Raw genomic sequence first — 14,597 nt, forward strand, 5'->3', positions numbered from 1 at the left:
ATATGAAAGATGCAAAGAAGTACACAGTGAAAAGTAAAGAAGTACACTCTTAGTTCCCTCATAAGGATGCAGTCATGTTATCCATTTCTTTCATGTTCATCCAGAGATAGTTTATACAAATACAAACCAGTACATAATCATGTATACACACATTCAAAATGACAACATATTATACCTTCTGTGCTCTACAATGCTTTCTTAATTAAGAGATCTTCCATAAGGATTCATAAAAATTTGCATCACTGTTTAACGTTTGCTTACTCTTCTGCTTTATGAATCTACTATAATCTGTTTAATCAGGCTTTTTTTGTGTGTGGGGTAGACACTTAGTTTCAAATCTATTGTTCTGTCAATTCACATATATGCAGTTATATTATACATTTCATTTGGTGTGGTCCATTGGGCCTGATCCACTTTTTCTGGTTAAACTCTAAATGAAAGCTCTTAGAGAAGCAAATCTATATTATACAGAATAAGGTGAGAATGTGGTGATGTCTGCAAATCTGTTTTGTAGTAGAAATATATGAAAAGTGAAAATTCTAACCTTTCCTTTTATCTTTATCTTTTTTTTTTTTAAGATTTTATTTATTTATTCATGAGAAACACAGAGATGTGTGTGAGAGAGGCAGAGACACAGGCAGAGGGAGAAGCAGGCTCCATGCAGGGAGCCCGATGTGGGACTTGATCTCAGGACTCCAGGATCATGCCCTGGGCTGAAGGCAGGGGCTAAACCGCTGAGCCACCCAGGGATCCCCTCCTTTTATCTTAAGAAACTTATTTTTTTAGTGAAAGAAGTGTTGACTTGTGTGGGAAGTGTAATTTATCTTAGTCCTGATTCTATCCAATAAGGCAGACTTGTTTTATTTTTCCACACATTATGTTTTTGGATTTTGGGTATCAAAATACCCAGATTTACTAGTATCAACTGACTGATGGTAACACAAAGAAACATTAAAAAAAAAAAAGAGAAAGAAATGCACTAGCTGCAATTGGATGAAAATGATTCCTGGTTAGATATGCATTAAGGAAGTATTGTGGACCTAACATTAAACATTTATATAATTTAGGTGGTTGCCTTTTATGACTCCAGTTCCTGTTTCCTCACTAGAGTACTTGACACTGTGTGAGGGGATACACATGGTATACCTTCCTGAAGCCTCCATTTCAGTTGCAAATAGGAACATGGGAGTTTTGAGATTATAATGGTTATTGTATTGTCAGTCTACTATATTTTCATGAATTTTTGGATTGAAACAGAAGATTTAAAAGAGATTTTGAATTTGTGTATCACCTAGTTTCTAAGAATCTGAGTTTACTTTGTCATCAAGGATATTTGAGAGGAAAAGCTGGGGAGGCATTGATCCTAATGCAAGGCTACAATCACCATTTAAAATATAATGTAAATTTTAAGAAGCAACGGAGGTCACTTATGGCTTCAAAGTAGTTTGGAGATAAAACTTCATGCATTTATATATTGCTAACTTATGGATTATGTGATGTATTCATTTATTATACAAATAAATGAATGAATTATACAAATTAAATGAAAAATCTCAGTTATAAACCTACCAAGAGGTTGTTAGTTACATTCATTCATAGAACATGGGCAAATAAACTCCTCTATGGCAGTGGGCCTCACATTTTAATTTGTATCAGAATCACCTGGAGAGCTTCTTAAAAGCTTGTTAAAAAAATAGTTGCTATTTCCAGAGATTGTGATGACAGTAGCTCTGTGGTGTAAGACCTAGAGATCTCTTCCTTAAAAAACACATCAGATGATTCTAGTCTGTAGACCTCTTTTGACTATTGTTAGAGGAGAACCGCATTAGTTAAAAAAATGTAATGGTAGGAGCATATCAAAATCTTCAGGATTGTAATTTAAAGCAGCAGCATGATGCAACACAATAGGCTTGATTTTGAATTTGACTTGTCTTCTGTAAAGACCTATAGATAGTAGTTGTTTGCTAAACTTTGATAATGGAAAACTTGTGGCTGGCAAGAGTCATGTTGCTATTCCATGGTCCAAGTAGAAAATAAGTATCTCAGAAGCCAAAAATACATTTTTCTTAGAAGTTAAAATTGCTCAAAAAAAGAAAAGTTAAAATTGTTTGGTTGAAGAAATAAAATATTTAATTTGAAATGCTAAATCTAAGGGCATTAGATTTTAATTTTTATCAGCTGGAGGCATGGGTTAAATGACCTTCTCTTTCAAAATATTGTTTTGTTAAGAGTGGTGAGGTTATGGTAAAATCGGCATTGTCATTGCATGGTGCAAACTTATGAATGGATGCAATTTTGAATAACATTTTGAATATATGTATTGAAATCTTAAAACAGCTCATACTGATTTACATAGTAATTCCTTCCTTGAGAATCTCAAAAATAAAATTTAAATATGAAATAGAGATACTTACTATAGAATTGTTTATAATTGTACAAAAAATTGGAAACAACCTAATATCTTATTTTGGAGTAATATTTAAAGAAGTGACCCATTCGCACAACCAAATGCTACTTAACCATAAAATGTCTTTAATTAAGAGTTCATAATATAGGGAAATGCTTTTATGCTATAATATTATTATGTAAATAAAAGCAAATTAAAGAATTGTAGATCATTTTAAAGATTTATAAGGAAATTAGGAAAATATTAATTTTCAGTGAGTTTTATAATTTTGGATTATTGATTCCCCCCTTAATATGTGTTCCCCTGATTTTCTATACTGAACATACTTTTTGTAATAAAAAATAACAAACACAAGTTAGTATTTTGATCTCAAAAAAGAGTTTACATAAGATATTACAGCCAGTCACTATCAAGGGATTTAATCACATCATTTGGTAGGGATAGGGAATTTGTTTATAAACAGAGAATAGGAGTAGGAATAGAGAATCCAAATTAAGAGACTATTAAGCAGATCATTGCTAAACCTGTTTTCAGACTATAGTTTTGTAAATGATTGGGCAGAGAAATAGACTGTGATCCTCCAAAAGTTGCAGCCCTTTTAGGTATGAAATGCCAATGGAATTGGTATTAACTCTGAAAATTTTGAGAAACTGTATATGAGTAGGTAGAAGAGTGGTAAGTGATTTCCAGTTGGCCAAATACAAGAATTGGTTGGTATACACTAATGGTTGTTGTTGTTGTTGTTTTTAAAATATTTATTTATTTATTCATTATAGACACACACACACACACAGAGAGAGAGAGAGAGAGAGAGAGAGAGGCAGAGACACAGGCAGAGGAAGAAGCAGGCTCCATGCCAGGAGCCCAACGCGGGACTCGATCCCGGGACTCCAGGCCAAAGGCAGGCGCTAAACTGCCGAGCCACCCAGGGATCGCCATGGTTGTTTTTTTGGATGATTAATTGCCCCTATGCAACTGTATTCTGAACTATAGAGTTTAACTAAAAAATGTAAATAAATTCTTAAAATGTTTAAATAAATTAGTGGGTAATAAGGAATCCAGGATATTTGGATTTGGTCTAACCTTTGAGGTTTTTGTCAAGTAAAACAATCAGTGTTCTTCACAGCAAAGGATTTTTTTGCGGGTTGATACAATAATATTCTGGATAGGTTGGGGTTAGATTCATTGTGATAATTCTTGTGTTCCAAGAGCATACTATTTTTTGTGTGAGGAGTCCTGTCATAGATTCTATTAAATAATAGTATACAGATAATATACATCCCTTGAGATGTATCTAAAAATAAGATACTAAGTTTTGTAAATAACATAGTAATACATTTTAGGTGTGTGTCACATTTACAGTATCAATAATGAGAGAGAGGATTTGGGAAGAACTGTTGAAATGTTGCTTTTAAAATTAAATGAGTTATTATAGTTGGTAAGGCTTCTCAGAAACATTTTCCATTGTAGTGAGAAGTACTGGTCTCAAATGCTGGTTTTCAGTGAACTTTTTTGCTGTTCTGCATTGAAATAAATACGAGAAACTTGTAGTGAGTGTAGTTTTCTTTTTTTTTTTTTTAATGAGTGTAGTTTTCATAGTGCCTACTGTATTTTATCAATTTTAAGATGTATATTTTTCCACATTTTAACATTTCTAGAATTGACTTATTTTATAATTGGTGGCACCTAACCATCATTGTTGGTTGTGAAATAGTTGCCACTGTCTACATATATGTGAACTCAAGAATTAATCCTGCTTGCATGACTTGACAACCGCAACCCACTGATCTTTTAGTTAATGTACTATTTAAGGATCATTTATGAATAGTTCATGATTCCTGAGTTGTCTTCCGAAACCTATAGTTAGTTACATCTTCTGGTGGCACCTTTTGTAAGATCAAGAAATGTATGGCATGGGAATTTGTACAGTCACTGTTTGGATGAGAATCCCAGAAGCAATAGAACACTTAAAAAAAAAATATTGCATCACTAATTATCCAAATGGTACAGAGGATGATTTTATGGAAAAACAAGGAGTACTAATGACTGTGAGTTAAAAAGCAACTTAGCTAATCAGATTGTGAGTTTGAAGACATTTTTAAGACTTCTTTGAATTTGGGGCAGTTGAGTGGCTCAGTGGTTGAGCGTCTGTCTGCCTTTGGCTCAGGTGATGATCCCGGGGTCCTGGGATCGAAGTCTCTGTCTTTTATCTCTGTCTCTCTCATGAGTAAATAAATACAATCTTTTTTTTCAAAAAAGACTACTTTGAATTTATTTTTCTTTTTAAAATATAAACATGAGTATTTATCATAATTCACGTCTAAATAAGTTTAAAAGAGCTTTTTCAAAAAATAAAAAAATTCTAAGTGAAAAGAAACCATATGTCCTAGTTTAATTGGGAGCTTTTTTTTTTTTTTAAAAGAGATTTTATTTATTTATTTGAGAGAGAGAGAGGGAGCAAGCACAAGCAGGAGGATCAGGATGGTCAGCAGGCAGAGGGAGAGAGAGAAGCGGGCTCTCTGTGGAGTAGGGAGCCCTGATACAGGGCTTGATCCCAGGATCCTGGAATTATGACTTGAGCCAAAGGCAAATGCCTAACAGACTGAGCCACCTAGGCACCCCAAAATGGGAGGGTTTTATTATTTTTTTTTGGTCTTTCTTTTTAAAAGAATTTTTTAAAAAAATTTTATTTATTCATGAGAGATACACAGAGAGAGGCAGAGACACAGGCAGAGGGAGAAGCAGGCTCCATGCAGGAAGCCTGATCTGGAACTCGATCCTGGGATCTGGGATCATGCCCTGAGCCAAAGGCAGACGCTTAACCACTGAGCCACCCAGTTGTCCCTCTTTTTTAAAGAATTTATTTATTCATGAGAGACCCAGAGAAAGAGGCAGAGACACAGGCAGAGGGAGAAGCAGGCTCCCCATGGGGAGCCTGATGCGGGACTTGATCCCAGGGCCCCAGGATCATGGCCTGAACCAAAGGCAGATGCTCAACCACTGAGCCACCCAGGTGCCCCTTTATTTTTCTTTCTTAGTGGTAAATAAATAAATAATGGTGCATAGTAATACTGACAGTATCTTGCAGTCAATGAAATGTGATTAATTTATTCAGTTTAAAGTACTGAGATTATGTTAAAATTGTGCTCATCTTTTTGATATTATTTTATGAAGTCATGGTGATCATAAATAAATACTTGATATGTTTTAAGTGTCCTTTCTTGGTAAAATGAAAAAGTGGCAACTCTGTTGTTTCCTCCTATTTTTGAAGTTTTATTGGCCCGTGAAATTCAGAGATCCAGCAGCCACTGTTATAAAAAAAAAATCAAGCATAAATTATCTTATTATTTTTTGACTACAGTTTAGTTTTTTAATTTGAATAGGTTTCATAGGATGATTGCCAACAAAATACTAGGTGCTGACAGCATACTTTTGTTTGAATTTGTAATTTTTGCTTCTGCTTTCTCTCTTGTTACTTGGCCTTAACCAATCTCATGGAATTAAGTTTACTGTGTCAATAGGCAGATACCATTTAAAAAGAATGGTTTAAAAAATTGTGGCAGTTAGCCATTCCCTTTTTTTTTTTTTTTTAAGATTTTTATTTATTTGACAGAGAGACAGCACAAGTAGGAGGAGCAGCAGGCAGAGGAGGAGGAGGGAGATTCAGACTCCCTGTGAAGCAGGGAGCCTGATGCAGGGCTCCATCCCAGGGCCATGGGATCATTACCTGAGTTGAAAGCATATGCTTAACTGATTGAGCCACCCAAGCACCCTGTTCATTCCTTATATATGTGGGATATTTTGAACAATACTAGAAGATTCCTCTTCTAACCAAAAGTTTTTCCGTTTTAGATTTTCCCATTGTCTGAAGTTTTTATCTTTCAGATACTCTTTGTATTTAAGACACTGATAGAAGCTCCATGAAGGCAGGTATCACATCTGTCTTTTTTTATTGCTATAACTACAGCATCTGTTCCATTTCTTGGCACATAAATAGGTGTTCCATAAATATTTATTCAGTTAATAAATGAAGGCAAATGTTATTTATGACATTAAAACATTATTGGTCATAGGAAAGCCCATGATGTGCTAATTTATTTATTAGAAAAGAACTTAGAGAACACATGATTTTTTTTCAGAGTGAGCAGGCCATTGAACGGAAATTTTTTGTTTGCAAAGAAGAGGAACAGCAGGCCAAACAGAAAAGTGTAGAAAACCAATTTGACTACTTCATTACATATCTTAGAATGATTCTGTTAATGAGTTGCATAGGAAAAGCAAGGCTGATGAGGGGTGTGTATGTGTTATTAAGTTGCATTGCAGTATGATTTATTGTCTGTTTCCTAAGGAAATAGCTGTTCATTGATCTTTTGGGTACCTGCTTTTAGTATCTTATCCAAAGAAGAAAATGCCCATTTATCCCTCTCGGCAAGATCAGACAGCTGTTAGTTTTGCTAGGATTTAACAGTATTTCTGATTTTTCTACTCTTCAGTGTGCCTTCAAATCCAGTGGTATTTGAAACACAAAACATATTTTGTTCATCATCTTCATGTATTAAGGATACCATATTGCCAAGTATCAGCCTCTCTGGAAGAACTCAAATTATTTTTTTCCTCGATACTTTATAGATCAACAATTAAGCAACCATAGTAAATAGATATGCTTAGTTGTCATATTCAAAGATAATTGAGAAACTTGGAGTTTAGTTTTTACCTTGGGATTCTCCTGAGGAAATTGGTCCTTTTAATAGAGGGACCGCTAAAAGCGCTTGATTTAGTGCTTAAAATCAGTAAATTTGGTGGCAGTAGAGTGGCTAAATTGGGAAATAATATGTTCTTTGCTTTTATCCATTATCCAGTTTCTATTTTATAAACTTCTGTCTGTGGAAATACTTAGAGCAATACTTATTTTAAGTTAATATGAAATTTATTAGGCAGCTAAGAATTTATATTGAAAATCTGAGCTCTTTTTCCTTGAGTTATTAATGAGGTTATGTAATATATATTTTTTGGAATTGTCTTAAATTTACGTTTTTAAAATAAACGACATTGCTGAAATCAGAACTTTTTTGTACTTTGCCCTTTTACAGATGGACTGTTCATTATATGACTTGTTTATGTATATAGTCCTATTATGTACAGGGGGATATCCAAGCCAGTAGATATTTAATCTCAATGGATACCAGGGAAAAACAAATTAGAAGAAGTAAGGGGATACTATTTCATACTTATCATATTGCCAAAAAATAAAAAAATTCTGACAGTATGAAATATTGGTAAAAATGAAGAGAAGTGGGAATTTTTAACCATTCCTGATGTTGGAGAAATATGAACTAAAACCTCCATTTCAAGAAGACCTTTCTTCAAAGGCAGAAGAGAAAGAAAATGATTTTTTTTCTTGAATAAGCATTGAGCCAGAATGTGAAGCACATCACAGGCAATCTGCTAAGAGATTGCAAAGATCTAAAGAGAGCTTACCCTTTTATATGTCCAAGCAGATACAACCATTACATACATGTTTTCAAGGTAAATTGAGAGCACTACTTAGTGCTCAAGTCGGGGGACTTAATAGCAAGATATCACACCCATGCATCATTCTAAGTCACTTGGTAATTGGGATGACAATATGTATTTGTTAACTGGCTAAATGTGTATTTGTATTCTTATGATAGGAGGTAAATTTTGCAGCTTGGAGTTAGGTGGCCAGCTAGTTAGGTTCCTGTCTTCCCACAGAAATTGACAAAAAGAGGGTATTCTCTCCCCTGGTGCAAATCACATTTCAAAGAGGTGATTACTAGGTCCTTGAGCTAGCCCTGGGTTGCTGTTAGTAGCCTGCTTGCTTTCTTATTTATGTATTATTTAAAGTAAGCTCTACACCCAATGTTGGGCTTGAACTCAGGATATTGAGATCAAGAGTTGCATGATCTACTGACTGTGCCAGCAGGAGCTCCTAGAAGCTTATTTAGCTTTTAAAAAGATTTACATATATTTCAGAAGGATAGAGAAAGAATTTATAATTACAACTCTTCTAGAGAAAGTGCTCCAAGAAAAATATGGGGGTATCTTTTTTATCTACCTACCTACCTACCTACCTACCCACTTTAATTACTTAAAATAGGCTCCATGTCCAATGTGGGGCTCGAACTTACAACCCCAAGATGAAGAATCAGGTGTTCCACCAACTGAGCCAGGCAGGCATCCCATTCTTCCCTTACAATGAGAATTAAACTTCTCATTTTTTTATGCCCTTACACTGATGAGTAAATTGATTTGGCTACTTTACTGGGCAATTTGCAGTGTTCTGGTAGAGTTAAAGATGTGCATACTCTATGATCCAGTACTTTTATTTCTAGTTAAATCCCAGAAAAACTCTTAAAAAAAGAGATTTATTCATTTGAGAGACTAAGCAAGCAGGTGTGGTGGGGAGGGACAGAAGGAGAGGGTGAGAGAGAATCCTGAGTAGACTTCCCACTGAGTGTGGACCCCAATGCAGAGCTCATCCCACAAACTTGAGATCATGACAGTGGAAATCAAGTTAGTTGCTCAACTGACAGAGCCAGCTGGGTGTCTTCCAGAAAACTCATGTAAGAGCCTTGTAACATTGCATATTAACAGTGGAAATAGCAAATGTTTATGAAGAGAGTGAATAGATAAATTTTGGTATATTCTTAAGGTATAATACAGCATTGAAAGTGACTGAATTAGAGCTACAAAATCAACATGAGTACCTGTTATAAATAATATTGAGTATTAAATTATAGAACATGCACAGTATATTTATATAATATTTTTAAAACATTGGGGATCCCTGGGTGGCTCAGCAGTTTAGTGCCTGCCTTTGGCCCAGGGCGCGATCCTGGAGTCCCGGGATTGAGTCCTACATCAGGCTCCCAGCATGGAGCCTGCTTCTCCCTCCTCCTGTGTCTCTGCCTCTCTCTCTCTCTCTATGTCTATCATAAATAAATAAGTAAATAAATCTTTAAAAAAATAAAAACATGCAGAACAATCTATATTTTTATGGATATATTCATTAGTAAAAGTATAATGAAGTGATAAACACCAAGATCAGAAAGTGGTTACCTTTTAGGAGGGAAATGTATAATGGGATCAGCAAGGTTTTCAAGTGTGTCTGTAATACTTTATTTCTTAATAAACAAAGATCTTAAGTAAAGAAGAATGTTAAAATTTATTAGGGGTGGGTAGGTACATTGGTGTTTGTTATTACCTAGAATCTTTTGTAATGTTTAAATATTTTATGATTAAATGCTTAAAAAAAGAGAGAGAAAAGAGGCCAGAAAAATCGGTGTTAGTTGGGGGGGAACTCAATCTACTTTTGTAATTGCATGTTAATGGTAATGATCTAGTAAAAAGGGACAAGTTAGTGCAGGTGACTGGGTGTGTTACCGGAGCAGAGTCCTTGAGAAGAAAAACAATGGGACCCAGTGCAGAAATAATTTGCTTGACTTTTGATAGGAGTAAGGCCAGTGTGTTGACACAGGAGAGTAAACAGAATAAGTGGTAGGAAGAGGAAGTAGTTCTGATCTGAATTTAGGGTGACTAATGTTCAGGTTTGCCTAGGACTAAGAGGTTTCCCAAGATGCAAGACTTTCAGTGCTAAACTGGGAAAGTCCTGGAAAAACAAGGATGGTTGGCCATCTTCTGATTTTCCTTGACAAAATGAAAAAGCAAGATCATCTGCTAGGAGTGAGAGAAGGATGAGGCTTTAAGGTAAATTGAGAAGCTATAAGAAGAAATTATCGTAGGGCTGGGAGAGCAAATTGACTAGGTTAGTATGATAGACTTCTGAGCTTTGCTAAGGGTCTGCTGAAATTTATGGGTGTAATATCAAAGTTCATGTGGTATTTTCTTGTCATCTCATTCAGCTCTACAGGTGAAGGGTATTGTGTTAAATGGAAAGTTGGTTTTAACTGATTTGATTGTGATGAGGAAGAGTGAGGGCATAGGTAAGGAAATGATTATAGTGATGGATCATCAGCTTTCAGGCTGAGTAAGAGGTAGAGAAGAAGGGAGATGAAGGATAGCGGGAAAATAATTCCAAATCTTTTGGCAATAACAGATTTTTAGAAGTGAACTGGAAAGATAGGAAGTGAGGAGAGTGGGATGCTTGAAATTGAGATTTTTGACATGATGCAGTCACTGGTCATCAATGCGATTACCAGAATAGAGACTGGAGTAGATAGAAGGAAAGGTTTTGGGTATGGGAATGATCACTCCATGGATGTGATATTAGTGATTAAGGCAAGTTTTGGTGCTCTGAAATCAGTCACTCAAGTATTTTCATATGCCAACAGTCTTTTGTTTCTTGTGCCTCAAATCGTAGATTGTATTGTTGTTCTGGAATGAAGATGGTTGTAAATAAGTAAATGTATAAAAGCAGATTTTGTTTAATCAGTATGTGGCCTTATCTATGGCTTGCTTAGTAGTTGGTTAAGTTTCCAATGTTAATGTCCAAACTAATGATCCCACTGTCCATTAAGTTATTTTAGTCCCAAATAAGTTCAATAAGGACTTTGTGTCATGGATGGTTATAGATGGTACATTTCTCTGCTAACTCCACCTTCCCTCTTTCTCTTTTTATAGGACCACAGCTGAATGCACAGCTAGAAGGTTGGCTCTCACAAGTTCAGTCTACAAAAAGACCCGCTAGAGCCATTATTGCACCGTAAGTTTTAAGGGTCTTTACCCAGAATGTTTCATATGTTAAGTATTAATATAGTATCTACAGATGGAACTAAAAAATTAAAAAACAAATGCTATGTTGAGCTGAAGAAATTATATATTATTTTCATGATTCCTTTAGCTTTCACTTTAATTTAAGGATAAAGGAATTTCTCAGGTACAGTAATTTTAAAATTTGATTTTGGTAGTAAAACTGACTTTTACAGTGGAGGGTGATTTGCAGTGCATAAAGTTGGTGATTTTAGATTGATGTAACTGAGTAAGTTCTGTTTTAAATAATAAAATGATCTACTTTAATTCAGCTGACTTTTTCCTTATAATGAAAAAGATGTGTTAATCATAACACCATGCAATATGGAGTAGCAACCAGATATTTGGGGAAGGGGTAGTGTTTTTTTGTTTTGTTTTGTTTTGTTTTAATGAAGAAAATGTTTTGTCTTTGAATCTTTTAGATTCAAAGGCTTTTTAGAACTACAGGTTAACAAATATAGTTAATGGTGTGGTCTGTATGTGATATGAATTCAGTTCATTTTGATTTGGTTTCCAGTGCTAACTTTCAAGACACATTTTTTTTTTAAAGATTTTATTTATTTATTCATGAGAGAGACACAGAGAGAGAGGCAGAGACAGGTGGAGAGAGAAGCAGGCTCCCTGCGGGGAGCCCGATGCGGGAGCCCGATGCGGGAGCCCGATGCGGGAGCCCGATGTGGGAGTCCGATGCAGGACTTGATCCTGGATTCCAGGATCATGACCTGAGCCAAAGGCAGCTGCTCATCAAAACACATTTTTTAAAGCACATGTTAACTGTTTTCTGAGAAAAGTAAAGGTTGGAGTTTGTCCCATTTCTTTCACAGCAGTGTCTTTTATGTAACTTCAGTTGAGTTAGATTTGGTGCCCCAATAAAGAAAAAATAGTGAAAATAATAATAGCATCTACTTATTGAACAATATGAGAATTAAATAAGTAAATACACATAAAGAGCCTACATTAATGTCTGGCACATAATTAAGTATTCCACAAATGCTAGATATTTAATGTGCCAAACATTTTGTTAAATGCTCCATTTGTATGATCTAACTTGATCTCATTTAATAGATAAAGGAGGCTACTGTACCACTTCTAAGGTATGTGATAGACAAGTTCCTTAATCCCTTATGCTTTTGTCTTGTTGGTAAAATTGGAATATTTATAGTACCTCATATAGTTTTTTGATGATTAAATGAGTTAAAATCTTTAGAAAGTTTTAGTATAATAACTTAAGCTATTATTTATTTATTCATTCAGCAAATATGTGTGTACCCAGCTAAATGCCGGGTGTTCTTTTTAGTATTGCTTTTTGTTTCAGTAAGGTTCTTTTGAGAGGTTTTATCTTATCCTTTTATTTGGGACATATTCCTATTTCCTCAGTTTGCTTGACTTCCCTGTGTTTGTTTCTATGTATGATTCTTCAAAGAGTAGCCTTGTATAGGAGATGGACCTTATCTTTCAACCTGGCCCTAGCTCTTCATTGTCTCTGAAACCTTTGTGATTGTCTAAGCAGCCTGATTTATTCTTGATAAGTCCTAGTTGTTGAGGGTGTGTCAAGACCTGTCAGTATTCTGAAGGAGGTGGATCTTAGGCACCCCCTACTTATGCGCTAATTAGAAGCCAGACCCTCAGGCAGCAGGTTTTAAAATACGCCAACGTAGATAGTCCTGTGGGACTGTAGTTGTAAAAACCCTGTTGGCCTCCAGACCAGGTAATCTAAAGGTGTCCTCTGGGGTGACATTGGCAAAAATCAGGGCTTCAGAGGAGTGTATAAGCTCCTCTCTGGGAGGTACTGGTGAAATGTAGTTAGATTACTATTAAGTGACTACTACTACTAACTACAAGTAAGGCTTAGGGAGAGCATAAAGATGGTATCCCCTGGCCTCCTTTCCTTGAAAGCATCTTCACAGCCTCTAGGTGTATGGCAAATGTGAAGTCTGCCCCTCAGGCTGAAGCTCTGGGACAAGTAAATAGGCTTGTTTCACAGAAAGACTAGGGATGTGTTTCAAAGTGCTGTCTCTTTGATGCCCTGGAGGTGATAGCTTGCCAAGAACTGTCTCTTCAATTGTTGCAGCCCTATTGGACCCAGGAACTCAAGCTCCCCAGGCCACCAGAGCGGCTGATCAAGGAGTGTCCTCTGTGTAGACTTGCATGTGCCCGCCAGCTTTAGCAGGGCCACAGGAGAGCGCGTGGTTGGTGCAGACACAGCTTTTGCAGGGCCGCAGGAGAGCACAGGGCTAGGTTGCCCCATGGGTGCCTCTGTCCCTGGAGAGAGTTGCAACAGGTCCCTGTCTCTCTGATGTTTTAAGATTAGTCAGTGAATCTCCTTCACATTTTGTCTAGGCACTTTTCAAATCGCTGCTTTTGTGCTGGTTTCCAGGGTAACATGAGTCTGCATGTGAGCCCTTTAGGAGAAGTATCTCAGTTTCCTATAGCCTTTGGATTTCCTGGTTGTTTTGGGGATTCATCTCTCTGTTACACTTCCCAGGAATTGGTGTACCTGATGTGGGTTGTGAACCCTTCCTTCCTCAGGAAGAAACTCTGGGTTTGTGAGATGCCTCCTGATTGTGGGTCCCAGTGCCAGGGATGGGGTTCTGACAAGGCTGCATCTGCCTTCTTTTCCCATCTTGATGTGACAGTTTTATCATGCAAAGGAGGTATTCGGCTAGTTTTCTGGTCTTTTGCAGAGGGAACCATACCTTATGTAGCAGTAGATTTGGTGTGTCCATGGGAGGTGAGTTCAGGATCAGCCTTTGCTGCCATCTTGGACTGCTCCCTAATGCTGCATTTTGAATAAACTAAAATTGCTACTTTCTTGGTGCTTACATTTTAGTACTTGGGAAAACAAACAGTAAACAAATAATTACAGGCATACATCAAAGATATTGTGGGTTTGGTTCCAGACGACTGCAATTAAACGAGTATTACAATAAAAAAAGCCAAATGAATCTGTTTCCTGGTGGATAAAGTTATGTTTACACTGTAATGTATTCTATTAAGTGTACAATAGCATTATTGTATGAAAACAGTGTATATACCTTAATTAGAAAATACTTATTGCTAAAAAATGTTAACCATTCAGTAAGTTATAATCACTGATCACAGATGGCCTTAACAAATATAATAATATAAAATGTTTGGAATATTGCAGGAATTACTAAAATGTGACACAGAGACATGAAGTGAGCAAATGTTGGAAAATTGGCACCAGTGGACTTGTCTGATTTGAGGTTACCACAAGCCTTCACAATTTGTTTTTTGTTTTTTTTTAAAGCAGTATCTGTGAAGCACAATACAGAAAAGGACAATAAAACAAGGCATGCCTGTATATTGTATCAGGTGCTAATGGATGCTAAGAATAATAAAGCTGATAAGATTGAGACTGACAGTATGGGTAGGGAGGTGCTAGTTTATGTAGGATAGTAAGAAAAGATCTCCCTGATAAGGTAACATTTGAGCCTAA

General features: G+C 36.1%; 1 protein-coding gene across 6 annotated transcripts in view; it reads left to right on the plus strand.

Annotated features, from left to right (window-relative positions):
- MEMO1 (mediator of cell motility 1) overlaps positions 1-14,597 on the plus strand; it is a 123,983-nt gene that overhangs the window by 47,536 nt on the left and 61,850 nt on the right. For all 6 annotated transcript variants that reach the window (XR_012003184.1, XR_012003183.1, XM_072767374.1 and 3 more), the window contains one exon: positions 11,009-11,090. Coding sequence is in view for 4 of the 6 variants with exons in the window: in XM_072767374.1 (XP_072623475.1) it covers positions 11,009-11,090 (82 nt within the window). In the remaining 2 variants the exon portion in view is untranslated. The remainder of the gene's footprint in view (positions 1-11,008; positions 11,091-14,597) is intronic.

The sequence above is a fragment of the Vulpes vulpes genome, chromosome 8 (assembly GCF_048418805.1).
Source record: "Vulpes vulpes isolate BD-2025 chromosome 8, VulVul3, whole genome shotgun sequence".
Classification (NCBI taxonomy): Eukaryota; Metazoa; Chordata; class Mammalia; order Carnivora; family Canidae; genus Vulpes; species Vulpes vulpes.